At 43.5% G+C, this 12,903-nt stretch overlaps 1 protein-coding gene across 1 annotated transcript in view; it reads left to right on the forward strand.

Annotated features, from left to right (window-relative positions):
* The first annotated feature begins 4,917 nt into the window (after positions 1–4,917).
* EZR (ezrin) overlaps positions 4,918–12,903 on the forward strand; it is a 36,584-nt gene continuing 28,598 nt past the window's right edge. The window contains exon 1 of the mRNA XM_017825884.1: positions 4,918–5,080. Within this exon, the coding sequence (XP_017681373.1) occupies positions 5,069–5,080 (12 nt within the window). The 5' untranslated portion in view covers positions 4,918–5,068. The remainder of the gene's footprint in view (positions 5,081–12,903) is intronic.

Genomic DNA, 12,903 nt, shown 5'->3' on the forward strand with positions numbered 1-12,903 from the left:
GAATGTGTAACTGGAGTGGTTGCTAAGGCAACTCTCATGGGAACTGAAAGCAAACTGTCTTTGGGACTTCTCAGAACTGTTGCAGAGAAGAAACATATTCATAATCTTCCTTTAAGCTTTTCTCTCCTTTTATGATGGGTGAGAACAAACCAGATAAAAGCCTGAAGTCATCTACTTCTTTTTCCTTCTTACAACATTTTAAAACAATCCTTCATAAACTTAATTATATATACATTTCTTCATAATCTACCATGTCCTCATAAGGCTCCATGATAGTCAATCAGAGAGCCAGATAATCCCAAGGACTGCTTGGGGGTGCTGCTGGAAAACAGAATGATTGTAAAGATAAGGGTCTCCCAGCATGTAACCATTGGATCATGTAATGAGGTTTATTTCCAGGCCTGACTGCACCTAGCCATTTGTTGGTACAGAAAAAACCCCAGCTTTGTGGGAATCCATGCTTACTGAAAGAAAAAACTAAAAAAACCCCAAACCAACAACAAACAACTGAACTTGGCAGCAGCTTCTCATTTAGGAACAAGGAAAATGAGGCACCAGCTTTGCGCTCTTTTACCCCTTCATAGGAAACCCAGAGAATGTTTCGAGAGTGCTTTGTCAACAGATGCTGGTCCCCCATGACCTGAATTCATTGGGTTCAATAAGCTCAGTGTGGGTAGTGAGGAAGCAGCTCTCAGTACAGACAGAAATACAACTCGCCAGGTCCTTGGTCACTCTTCCTGAAGTCTGACATTTCGGGAATTATATTGCCAAAATTTCAGAAAGTGCAGTGGGGAATAAGCTGTTTATCTAGTTATGCACAATGAAAAGGAAGCTCTTGTCTGTAATACCGTATGGTTCTTTTTCCTTCTACAACTCTTCCAATTGACAAAGAAAATCAGACAAAAGACTCTTGACCTAGATGAGAGCAAATCTCCTTAAATCTATACGTCTCAGAACATGGCATCCTTTCCATTAACTACTACAATGAATGTTCTTTCTTTTAACTGCTATACTAAATGCACAGTCCGTGAGTTGTCAAGAGGACAGAGTTAGCTACTGTAGATTTTCAGTTAGTAAAAAATCCTTGGAGTAAATCCGTAAACAAACCACCAAAGATGCTGCAAAACTCTTCCAGCTATGCCTCGCCAAACCTGGATGAAGCTTTCTATATGGAGAAACAGGGAGTTCAGGTCTGTCTCTTATTGAGACTATTGATTTTGTTTGAGCGACAAGAATGAGAATTTAAGGCACAAGATTCCATGTTTCCCAGTTCCAGGATGATCCAGCTTCGGAAGTTTTATGGTGACTAAAAATTGGCTGGCACAAAGCCTGTTAAGCAAAAGCCACTTTATAGTGATAGGACTTGCTTGAGAAAATTCAGGCAAATACTTGGACTTCATAAATTATTCACATCAAGTTGAAATGTTATTACAGATTAAAGTAGAACAGGAAAATTAAATGGGTCTTCTCTCTAAAACAAGGAAGGCAGGCTCGGTGAGGATGACACAGCTTGATCAGGGGTCAGTGAGGTACAGGAACTGTTACAGGGAGGAAGACAGAAACTGGGTCCTGCTGCTGACCTGCTGAGCAATCGGGATTCTTTCATCACCTCCTCTGCCTTATTAATTCCTGTAAAAGGTTAGTAATGCTATCCTCTTAATAAAGCAGGTTAAGAGTAAGTGCTGGATCAGAGCAGATCTTAATCCTGTAACTTAAAGGCTTCATTTTGATTTGGGTCTTATGCTTAATTCTGAGGTCTGACTGAAGATGATGTAGTTCAGGTAGACATAAAAGCTGTCTCTTGCTTAGCTAATGCCTAAATCTAGAAGTAACCAAGTTCCATACAGTTTTCATGTGGAAATTTCCCCAGATTGCACATTTGTATCTGGGTTTTTTATGTTTATATTTCTGCCTCAGGATGTCTTGATGTGGGTTGGTTGTTTTGCACTTACTTCATGCCTTCTCCAATATTCCCTTATACAGACTCCAGAAGGGATTCAGTCTGTAGGCATTCTTAGACAATGCTTATTGGTATTACACACAGTGCCCATGCTCCCAAAATTCACTATATTGATTTTCAGGACACTCTCAGAAAAAACAGATAACTGAGGCATTTTACCCCCACTCTGGAGGAGAGGGCAACTAGATTGGTTTGCATCTGCAAAGGATGAGTGTGCTTCTCTATAAAAGGGAAGAAGGGGCTTGCATAATATACCTTTCCGTCTTTCTAGGGCAGAGGTGGAAAGAGAAATATAAAGGAAGGCACCAAGAAGGAAAGCCCAAGAAGGAGGCGATAGGTGTCTAACACATATTCCAAGCTGGCAGTTGTTCTGGTTCCTTCCACTGAAGACAATTCTTCCTGTGCAAGATCAATATGTTCACAGTGGCTGGTTTTGGGTGGAGTGGTGTTGGGTAAGCTGATAGTTATGGATGCCATTGAGGTATCTACCTTTTCCCAGGTATTGCAGGTGATTGTGGGAGAATGGCACAAGGTAATGTGCTGTGGCAAACAGGAACCTAGAGATTGTATGTTGCCATACTTAATTATTAGTCACCTGAATTCCTTTTGCCTCTAGGTCTGTGTGGTTATGAAGCAATGGTAAGTGTTTTAAAAAAAACAATGAACCAAACCAAAACCAGGGGTTTAAGCTTGGACATGTAACTAACATATGGAAACAAATACTTACCTTACTGATTGAAGAAATTATGATTTATTAAATGAGACATCTCTCTGACATGGAGTTTCTTCAACGTGAAGCCCCAGGGTGATGGTCTCTGATCCCATGTTGAGCTATGGACTCAGAAGAGGATTTTGGGAATGGAAATCTCACAGAATGGAAATTGGCTTGCCCTTAGATCTGTGTAATGCTCTGTTTCAGGGGTATGCAGACACACACACTTGTTTTGTCTTTTCTTTTTCCAGTCATGGCCAAAATCTGTATTTTAAGACTATGGAATGAAAATATCTCATCTCTATCCTTTTCAACCCCCCCAAAAAATCCATGAGTGCTACTCAGGGTTCTGAGTGCAAGCTGCAAAAGCTGGGTTCTTACAGCATTTCTTACTTGGAACAGTTGTTCCTTGTGCTTGGCAGCCTATCCAAAACACTCTGATAATCTGGTCTGGTTTGTTTCCAGGGTCATCCTACTGAATAAGGCATGATTCCCACCATAAACTTATTGCTTAACAGAAGAGCATAGAAAGCCTCCTCACAAATCACACTTTTGTTAAATTAACCTGATCCAGGCAAATGTCAACATATTTTGTTAAATTAACTTGATCCAAGTAATTCTCAGTGGTATTGTTTCATCTGAAAATGGAGGCCATACCTGTTTCCCAAGGATGTTTGATCCCATGGCCCTTTTCTTGGAAACTATTCAGCTTAGACTATTTCTTCTCACCTGCTGTTGCAAGCTGCCACCCCCATGGGTCTGTTTTGATGGTAAAGCCTCCTCTAATCCCAAAGGATCATGCAACAGGAAAGGAATATAACCATGAATTCTCTCAGCCTTCAACTCAGCTCCCCTCCCCTTTCTCTCACAGACCTGACACAGTAATGCTTCTTTAATGTGGCACAACCAATTGCTGTTTGGTGGACTCTGTGAGGGAAAACATCATTTGGATCTCTGCCAAAGCAGGACCTGTATTATTAGGCCTGTCCTTTTTGTTCCCATCCCTTGATATTTCCCAGGCTCTCTCCTGCCCTATATATTTTCCATTAAGTGCGTTGTTGTTCTCCTTGTTCTGTGCCTCCCTGTTCCTGTCCTATGCCTTTTCTGACCAGACAGACAGACACTGGTGGGATGTTGCAGACAGCAGCTTGGGTACAGGCTGTGTGATTTCCTCAGTCTTACAGCTCAACTACATGCCATTGCCGGCACAGCGGAAGAGCTGTGTCCTACAGGCCGTTGCCCATGACTATGTAAATACAATGTGCTCTTGTGACCAGCCAAGCAAGGAGATGCTGTGGGAGGCCAGCAGCTCCTGGCAGACACCATCTGCAGGAGTGCATTGCATTCATGGGGGAGGAGGGAGAAGGAACGAGGGGCAGACACACGGACTTTGTCATCTTTGTATGCCTATAGATTGTTAGACTACTTACATGAACTTTTTTCAGCTTTATGAAAAGTCAGAACCAACTGAAGGATACTCTTTGCTTTATTATTTCTGAGCTTAGATGGATTTTTGGTTTTCTGTTTTGCTGAAAATGCACTTACACAGAAAGCAACCCTGTGTTTTGTTAACTAATCATGTTTTCCGACCTCACAGATCAAGAAACACAGCGACTATTACAGACCAGCGTCTGTGCCCACAATTACAGAAACATGGAACTCATTCTCCCTTTCCCGGGCTGGTGGAGGCCGGGGCAGCGAGGGACTCGGTGAGCCCATGCAAAGCAGCCGTCCCTCCGGGTCCTCTCCTAAGCGGACACTTTCCCGGCCTGGGAAGTGCCGGCCACGCCGCTGGCCCCGGAGCGGCTGGCGGCAGGTGCGGGCGCGGCCACAGCGCAGTGGGCACGGTGTGCAGTGGGCAGGGCGGCGGGGCGAGGGTCTCCCCGCGGGGTCCGGAGGCAGAGAGAGAAGGAAGGCCCCGCCGCGCCTCGGCCGTGCCCGGCGGGCTGTCGGGGCGGTGCCGCCCCCGCCCCCCGGCACCTGTTGCCCGCCGGTTCGCGGGCGGCCCCGCCCGCCTCTCACCCCGCGGGGTCCGGGGGGTGGCCGGAGGTTCCCGACCGCGGTGCCCCCTGTGCCCTGGGGGCGTCGCGGCGAGGCCGGCGGGGGTGCCCGGCGGCGGGGCGAGGCCGGTGCCGCGCTCGGAAGGCGCCGGGGGGAGCGGCGGGCAATGGCCGGCGGCGGTGAGTCACCGCCGGGCCCCACCTGCCGTACTTAACCCGCCGCCGGGCGGCCGCCGCCGCACTCGCGGGTTGCGCTGCTGCCGTGGCCGGGAGCGGCTTCTTCCACCTCCGCCTCCTCCTCCTGTTCCTCCTCCGCGCGGGGTGCTCGGCTGAGGCGAGGCAGTCGCTGCATGAACGTTTGTCTCGGGAGTAGGAGCAGCACAAGCAGCCCCCAAAATGCCGAAGCCGGTGAGTGGGGCGCGGGTGGGAGGCACCCCGCGGGGCCGTCCCGGGGCCCGCCCGCCCGCCCGGCCGACCCTGGGCGTTCGGGGCTGCCCGATATTTATTTTAATATCCTGGAGGGCTGAGCACCTCTGGGTGCCGCGGCGTGAGCTTTTGCCGGGCTGGAAGAGCTGAGTCCAGGTCCCCGCTCCCAGTGCCGGGACGGGGCGTTTCGGCTGGAGCGCCCGCGGAAGTTCTCCTTGGCGCCGGGAGGGAGCGGCGGGCACCGCGCTCCGGAGCCACATCAGCGACTGCTCTCAGCAGGAGGAGTCGCCAGCACGGCTGCCATGGGGCGCTGCGGGCAATGGGCCGTGGGTAGGACGGAGGGGTGCCTGGCCGTCCTGCCGCCGGGAACTGGGGGGGATGGAGCTTCGGGAGCTGTGCTCCACAGAGCAGGCGGTGGATTACTCCGTCTTCTGTAACGCTGCCGTAACGCTTCTGTAACGCACAGAGCTCCCTGGCAACTCTCAAAAGAGGACCTTTCATCACACTCCCGCTTAACGAGAGGGTGGCAAAACTTTGCTGGCTTCCATTTACTATGCGCGTGGCTTGTGCATTTCTCTACAGGAAACGTGTCTCCGCCTGTACATATAGGAGAAACCTTGTTTCCTCCATGTTTTGTTATCTAAAAACTAAACGCCAGGGGCTCCTAATACAGTTCTTCACAGAGGTCTTTACCAGTCATTATCAAATATCTATTTCTTCTTTTATGTCTGTTTCTCTCTCTCCCCCCCCTTTTTTTTATTGTACGGACTTGTCTTTTTCGTTGCCCCTTCTTTCTGTTGACACCACCACCTGCTCGCCGCCTCCCCCTTCCGGCCTTCTAGTCGGTTTTTTGCTTGTTTTATTTTAAAGTCTGCTGCTACTGTGCCAGTTAGAAACGATAATTCCCTTGGGGAACCAACTGCCTAACGCAGAGCTTTGATCAGTCATTGGACCAGACGCACTTTTGAACTTTGAAGAGCATAATCAGAGCAGATTGTTCTTACTATCAGTATCTGTTTTCAGTAGAGGCAATATTTCTTAAAATGCAATGCAGTGAAAGACTTATGTATGAGCTCACATAAATGAAATATGAAATAAGAGTAAACAAGCTCATCTTTAGGGTAATAAGCAATTCATGGTTTACCACTGTAACATTGAAGTTAGTTGAACTTTTTTTTTCTTTTTTTCTTTCTTTTTTTTTTTTCTTTTTTTTTCCTAAAGTCCTTAGGTTAACTTACATTGCAGTTTCTGTAAACCTACAAAAAAAACCCCACACCAAATGGTGTTCAGTCCTTCTGAGAACTGAAAAATCTTCAGTCTCCCTGTATTTCATCAGTAGGAGGTGATATATTGCTGCATATAATAATGCATACTGAAAGGACCCTTCTGTAACTGGGGAAGCAAATACATAATTTACAAAGCATTGCTATAAAAGGTTGTGTGTGAATAATCTCTCTCTACCTTATTAGTTGTTTGCTAATTACAGAGTGCTTTCTCGAAATATCCTGGTTAGAATAATCTGAAATCCTGGTTTAGGACTAAGTCGCACTGGAAGCCGTGGATAGGTGTAGAAAAACTCTTTAATCTCTTAAAAAAATAATACAGCTGTGTTTATCTTTTTGCTTGGCATGGCTTTGTTTGTATTCCCTCATAGATGGTGATTTTTCTTTGTGTCTTGGCTGACTAGCCACTGAATAACAAAGGTGGATGGTGTAGATCACCTTCCACTGGGGAAGGCAATGGTAGTCTAATGATTTCTGAGACGTGACCTACTGGCTGGGATTTATGGACAAGACTGTGTCAATAGTTTGCACAATATAAGGGGTTTTTTATTATTGTTTAATCTGTTGTTCAGTAGGGCTAACTGATACCGTACTGTAAACGAAAAAGAGGAATTTTGTAGAGGTTATTTTAGTAAAACACTGTTTGGTCTGACTGCTTCAGACTGAGACTGGATTTGGATGCTTCCCAACTCAGCTCATTTGATCTTAATACAGCTAAATAGGATTTGTGTCAGTTTGCATGGAGAGAGGATGTAAAGCTGTCACTCCAGAGACAGAACTGTGCTCAGGACAAATGTGACAACAGCCTTTGGCATGTGTGAGGAATGATAGCATGACCTCTTGGGAACCAGTTTTAGTTTTTGATGGGTATTTGACATAGGTGCTAAATATTTATTACCTGTGCTTGTTTGCATGTGTCTTGTCTGCATGGCATACGTAAATAAGATGTTGCTTGGCAGATTTCATGCTGCTGTGTGTGAAGTCTGACACACTGGTCATCAGTTGTTTACAAGTAAAGGTTAAGATGACAGAAAGCAGAATTTTGGCAACACCTCCTCCTCTCTGCTCCCCCCCCCCAACCCACTAAGCTTTATATGAACCTTTATATGAAACTATTTTTTTAACAAATATTATGCATGCACACACAGAGCTTACGGATCATGTTTGTAAGTTATTATTTCACCGTAAACAAATAGTAAGTCCATTAACACTAGAACGATAGTGATTTTATATTTTAATTATATACCAAAGTGAAGTGCCAGAAGGCCAGCTGTATTCCCAACTCTGTGGTAACATTTGATCACAATTAGTTGTATCTGATGCATGCTTACCATGCTCAAAATAAATTTTAGTAACAGTCCTGAAAATAATTCTGAAATGAGTATATTTGTTAATATAGACACATGTTAATATATAATTTAACACAGACATTCTGCCATGTGTAGCAGTCACAAAGTAACAAAATCTCTCCAAGATAAGCTGTAAATATATAACTTGTACCCAGTTCATAAGGGTTTATGGCTAGGAGTTCATAAGCAGTTCAGATACATGATTTCCACCTAGTCTGCACAGAGGTTCATTAGATTTTACAGGTAGTGAATTATTATGTAAGGAAATGCAAAAAATGCTGTCTAATCCAAATCTTGCAGTGTTATCGGGAAACAAGTGAAATACTGAATAAACTTACTTGCTCAGCCTTGCATCTTTTCATTACTGGAGTGTCTGTGTGCTCTCTGCATTTTTCCTAGATTCGTGGTGCTAGTTTATTTCTGTTTGACTCATTGAATGGATGGTGTTTTAAGTGAAATGTATCCTTTTGTAAAACAAACCAATCCAATAAATTGTGGTTAGAACAGCATGGCTGCGGGCTAATGAACAGTACTTACCGAAGGAGGAGGAAATGTGATCTCTGGTCTATAGAGCTGTTAATTTGATCTGACCTCTGAGCATTCTTGATTACTTTATTGAGGGTGGATTTTTTCTTTTTTTTTCCTATTTTTTTTGTTCGTTTTTGTTTTGTTTTGTTTCCTCTTGGGGGGGGGGAAACTTAAAGCTTCACAAGAAACTGAGTGAGCTTTGCAGCAGAGCATTTGATTGATGTAGTGTCACACAAGAACTTTTAATACTTGTATGCATGTATATAAAACTGCGTTAAGAGAAGACAGCAGTAAATGCAGTCTAACACCTTCTGGTGCTAAAGACAAAATATAAGTGAATAATATTCTGAGGCACCTTTTTTTTTTAACACCTTTATTAAGGGCCTGTGTTCAGAAAGCAGAGCATAGTAATGAAATCCGGTAATGCCATGCTGTTGAGGGGGAGGTGTTATTGATGCAGAGGGCCAATATGTAAAGGCGATTGAAGGACGGGGTAATAAAGTCCCACTGCAACAGTTAAACTTGGAGGGGTGGGGAAAGAAGGTCCCTCACTAAATAGCATAGAAGGAGATGGATTAGTCAGTGGTAGAATGACTGTTCTATTGTCCGTGTCATCTGCAATGCATAGGGTGTCTCTAGCAGAAAGCATTAATAGAATGTACTAGTGAGATCTTTCCTTGAATGTAGGTTACACTTGTCTGTGTCCAGGAGAGAAAAATTCAAAGCAGAACATAGGAAAGGGTTTTAGGATGATCAGAGGCAGAAAGCCTCTCACGGTAACAGGGTACCTAGCTAGTTTAGCCTGGTAGAATTCAAGGAGTTACCTCTTCCTTCACTTGTGTAAAATGCAAGGGGTTCAAATGCCAAAGAGGAGGAAGAATTGCTTTAAGTGGAATTTGTGATTTAAGGGACTTTAAAACCTTAAAGCAGTTAAGTGTGTGTGGTGGGTTTTTTTGTGGGTGGGTAAGATTTTTTTTTTTCTCCTTCCTTGTTGATCATATTCAAAGACTATTCCAAGACCTAACATCCCTTAAGATAAAATTTGACAAGGGCACAGTTTAATGCTGCTGCCTGTAGGAGTGGGGAACTGGCACTGATGTCTCAAAAGGGTTTTCCCAACTGTGTTGTTAATCATGTGCTAGTGTGTGCTAGGCATGAAGTGGTTAGACAAGCCCTCCATACCTATTTGATGTTGAATATGCATGTATTCTGAAAAAAGAACTTGAAGGCAGCGTGCAAGCCTTCTGCCAAACCTTTATCTGTCTGTGAACAGATATGACATTAAAATTCAACAAGTTTTCAATAAGCCAGCCTAAAAAATATATGAGTGTAGTGACAGGAATTTACTTCTAAATATAAACAATTAATAATTGTTCCAAATTTATTCTTGACTGTGTCTTCTAACTATATCTAGTGGTTTGATCTTAGTGCTCTTCACAGCAGATTGCTATAACTGGACTGAAGTAAAAATATTTTTCATATCCTTAAGTGCTCATAATTAATTAAAATACTCTTAACTTATGGACAGCTATAGATTTAGTCAAGAATAAAATATTACCCTTGTAAGCATGAATTGCAGTACATTGGGTGATACAGTGTGTGATGTACTTAATGCCAAGAGATGTATGCTCACTTCAGTGCAAAATGGAAACCTAAGGAAGCTTCCATTTGCCAAATGTAAGAACTCCCACTCACTGCTGCAAAAGAAAGGTGGAGGATTCTGAGTAGTAAATTTAGGAAGTAGTTGACAGATGACTAAACTTTTAAAAGAATGAGTTCACAGTTTTGCCAAAAACCTTATTTACTGCATGATCTGAGTAAGCATTTCCGAGGGCTGTTTGTTCTGGGGTGTTAGCTGCTGCAGAGAAATCAAGGGTGTTAAGTGTTATGTTAGTCACTACTTAAAGAATTTCTTAGCCTTCTTAAAGGGCAAAGGGGGGAGATAAGCCTTCCTGTTCTGCTCCCTCCCTCCACCCACATGAGCATCTTCCTCTGTCCCTGAAAAAAGCCATAGTTATGTCAGGACTTTTTGAGAATAAGACTTCTTGATGACCACTGAAGATTCCCACATCAGTGTAGTTCTTGTTTGGCACACTGTGCCCAAAGAGCTTTTTGCGCACTGTAAATCCCATAATCACTCGATTGACCTTGATGGAAGGCAATGCTGCCCAAGATCACTGAACCACACTGCACACTGTGTTAAGTAATGTACTTTAGCTGCGTTGTGTGCTTGCTTTGAAGCCTGGTTTCTGCCACGGATAACATTTAGCCTGTAAGCCAAGAAGTACCCTCTTTGCAGAAGCAACAGAAATCTCTGGCTTTTACTGAACAGCGTATGAGATCCTTCCTCCTACGAGAGGCGAAAATTGTTGCTACAGGAGGGTGGAAACAAGGCGTAGCTCAGTGTAACAAGCTAACCATATTACCTCCATATTGCTCATCTGTTCAGATCCAGATTTTGTTTCCTTTCTAGTTTTTTCTTCATTGTGGGGGAAATTTACCTGCGAAATTAAAGAATTTTACTCTTTGTACCCAGGCACCTGAATGTAGCCTGTGTAGCCCAGTAGGTGACTTCAAAATCTGTACTGTAAGATCTGGGCTTCAGAGTTATTTGAGGGAGCTAAAGTTATTCTTTAATACCTAGTTTGAATACACTTAGCTTGCTTAACTTTTTGTTTTTGTAGAGATAAGCGATTGTGCACAGTGGTGTTAATTGGTCCATGGATTTGCGTAATTGATATTAGGTGATCTCAGTGTGGGAGAGAATAGTTTTTCCTCCTTAACAACTGACACAGCTGTGCAGGCAAACTCTTGAAAACTACTTTTTCTACCCCTGCTATGCTCAGGGACTTTGGGAACCACTGGGGTATATTTGTTTGCCATCACACTTTTAGGTTGAGAGGCCTGTGAAGAGTTGCATCTCAGAAGCCCTTAAACTATTTTGGGGGCTAGGAAGGGATGTTTTGCTGATCCTTGCAATTGCTTTTCCTTCATGATCTGTAACTTCTCAAGAGCAATATCTTGGTGCTTAGGTGACATTCCAGGACTTGCGATGCCCTGCCTTTATCTGGGACCAAATAGTACCTGTTGCATACTGTTTGAAATACCTCATTGGGAAGTGGAAGCATTGTAGTGTATTTCACATAGATCAGGTTATCAAACTATCAGAGGTGATCACATCACATAATCCCACTCATAAATTTCACAAATGCCATGTGGTATGCTCCACTGAAGTCCATGAGGTAAAATGAAAGAGGCTGATCTGGATTAGGTGAAACAGAAGGGTGGGATATCAAACCAAAAAATCCCGCTCTGACAAATGGATTTGTATCTAGAATGCAAAATGAACATACATCATTACTGGGCCTTGTGTGACTTGTTACACTGCTATTTCTCCTTAAGTAGGTGGAGTTCATTTTCCTTCTGCGCTTTGATGTTTATAAGAACATGGCTGCCCTTGTAGGTCAGGCAGAAAGCCCTTGTAGCCTAGTATTACACCTCTGATGTTGGCCAAAAGCTGATGCCCGAGGAAGAGTATTTCAAAGATACGCACTATTGCTTTCCTCTGAAGTATTGGAGGTTGAAAGGTCCTATATAATGAGTTACTAAATGGATTTCTGTGAACTTGTCCAGTCTCCCCTTGAAACCATGTGAACTCCAGCATTCACAGTATGCTTTAACAAAGGCTGTCCTAGATAACCTTCACGTTGTTTGGAAAGTTATCTACAAAACTCCTTGCTAGAGTGCTATTTGATTTTAGTTTTTTTTCTTGTTCATGGGGTTGATGCCCTGTAGTTATTCTGTTGGTAGAGCAATGAATATACATTCCTTCTCTACCCTGTTTGTGGAACTCATGAATTTATGCTTCTGTGTCCTAATCTCAGTTAATTTTCTTCCGAACTGAGAAGTCCTAGTTAGCTTAGTCGATGCTTGCACGGTAATTATTTGAGCATCCTTGAGCTTCTTCCAGATCACATCTGATGAAAATACTGCTTTGCATCCTGTAATGTCTCCATTGGTGAAGAGTATGGTTATTGAGAACATTTCTTCAACAGTTGTATCTTGTATGCCCTAAAGTCTCAGGTCATAGTCCTGTGAGAGAGTAAGTCATAGATGTTCCTTGTGTTCAGACAGCCCACCCTGCTCCAATGTAACGTGCTGCTCTTCCACCCCAGAAGAACAGCCTTGTGCTAGGACTGTTCATACAGGCTCTATTGAAAGTGTTGAGTGCTGTGTGCTGACAGTCTGTGTTGTTGCCTGGGCTCCAGGTGAGTAGCCATCAGACATTTGGCTCTTTGTAATGGCTTAGGGTTTTCCATGCACATTGTCCTCTAGAACACATCTCTGCATAAGCATTGGAATAAAAGACACCAGTATTGGTGCTTGGATTCAGGGAAAGCTCTGAGGTTATTATAGCTTTTATTTGCATTATTCATGCCTTCAGACCCTGCCCCTGCTTGTTGTGACTTGGTACTGTGGAGTTCAGCTTTTGCAGAAATTGTTGTGTGCCTCTCGCTTCCAAGTGAAAAAACCAAGCAGAGATAGGAAATGATGTTTGTGTTTTGGATCAAGACTATAAGACATTCAAGTTGGTTTTTATTGTCCCTTGAGGGGATTGCCTTAGTAGCTGATGTGTGAATATTAG

Source organism: Lepidothrix coronata, unplaced genomic scaffold (genome assembly GCF_001604755.1).
Source record: "Lepidothrix coronata isolate B3197 unplaced genomic scaffold, Lepidothrix_coronata-1.0 Scaffold123, whole genome shotgun sequence".
In the NCBI taxonomy this organism is placed as follows: Eukaryota; Metazoa; Chordata; class Aves; order Passeriformes; family Pipridae; genus Lepidothrix; species Lepidothrix coronata.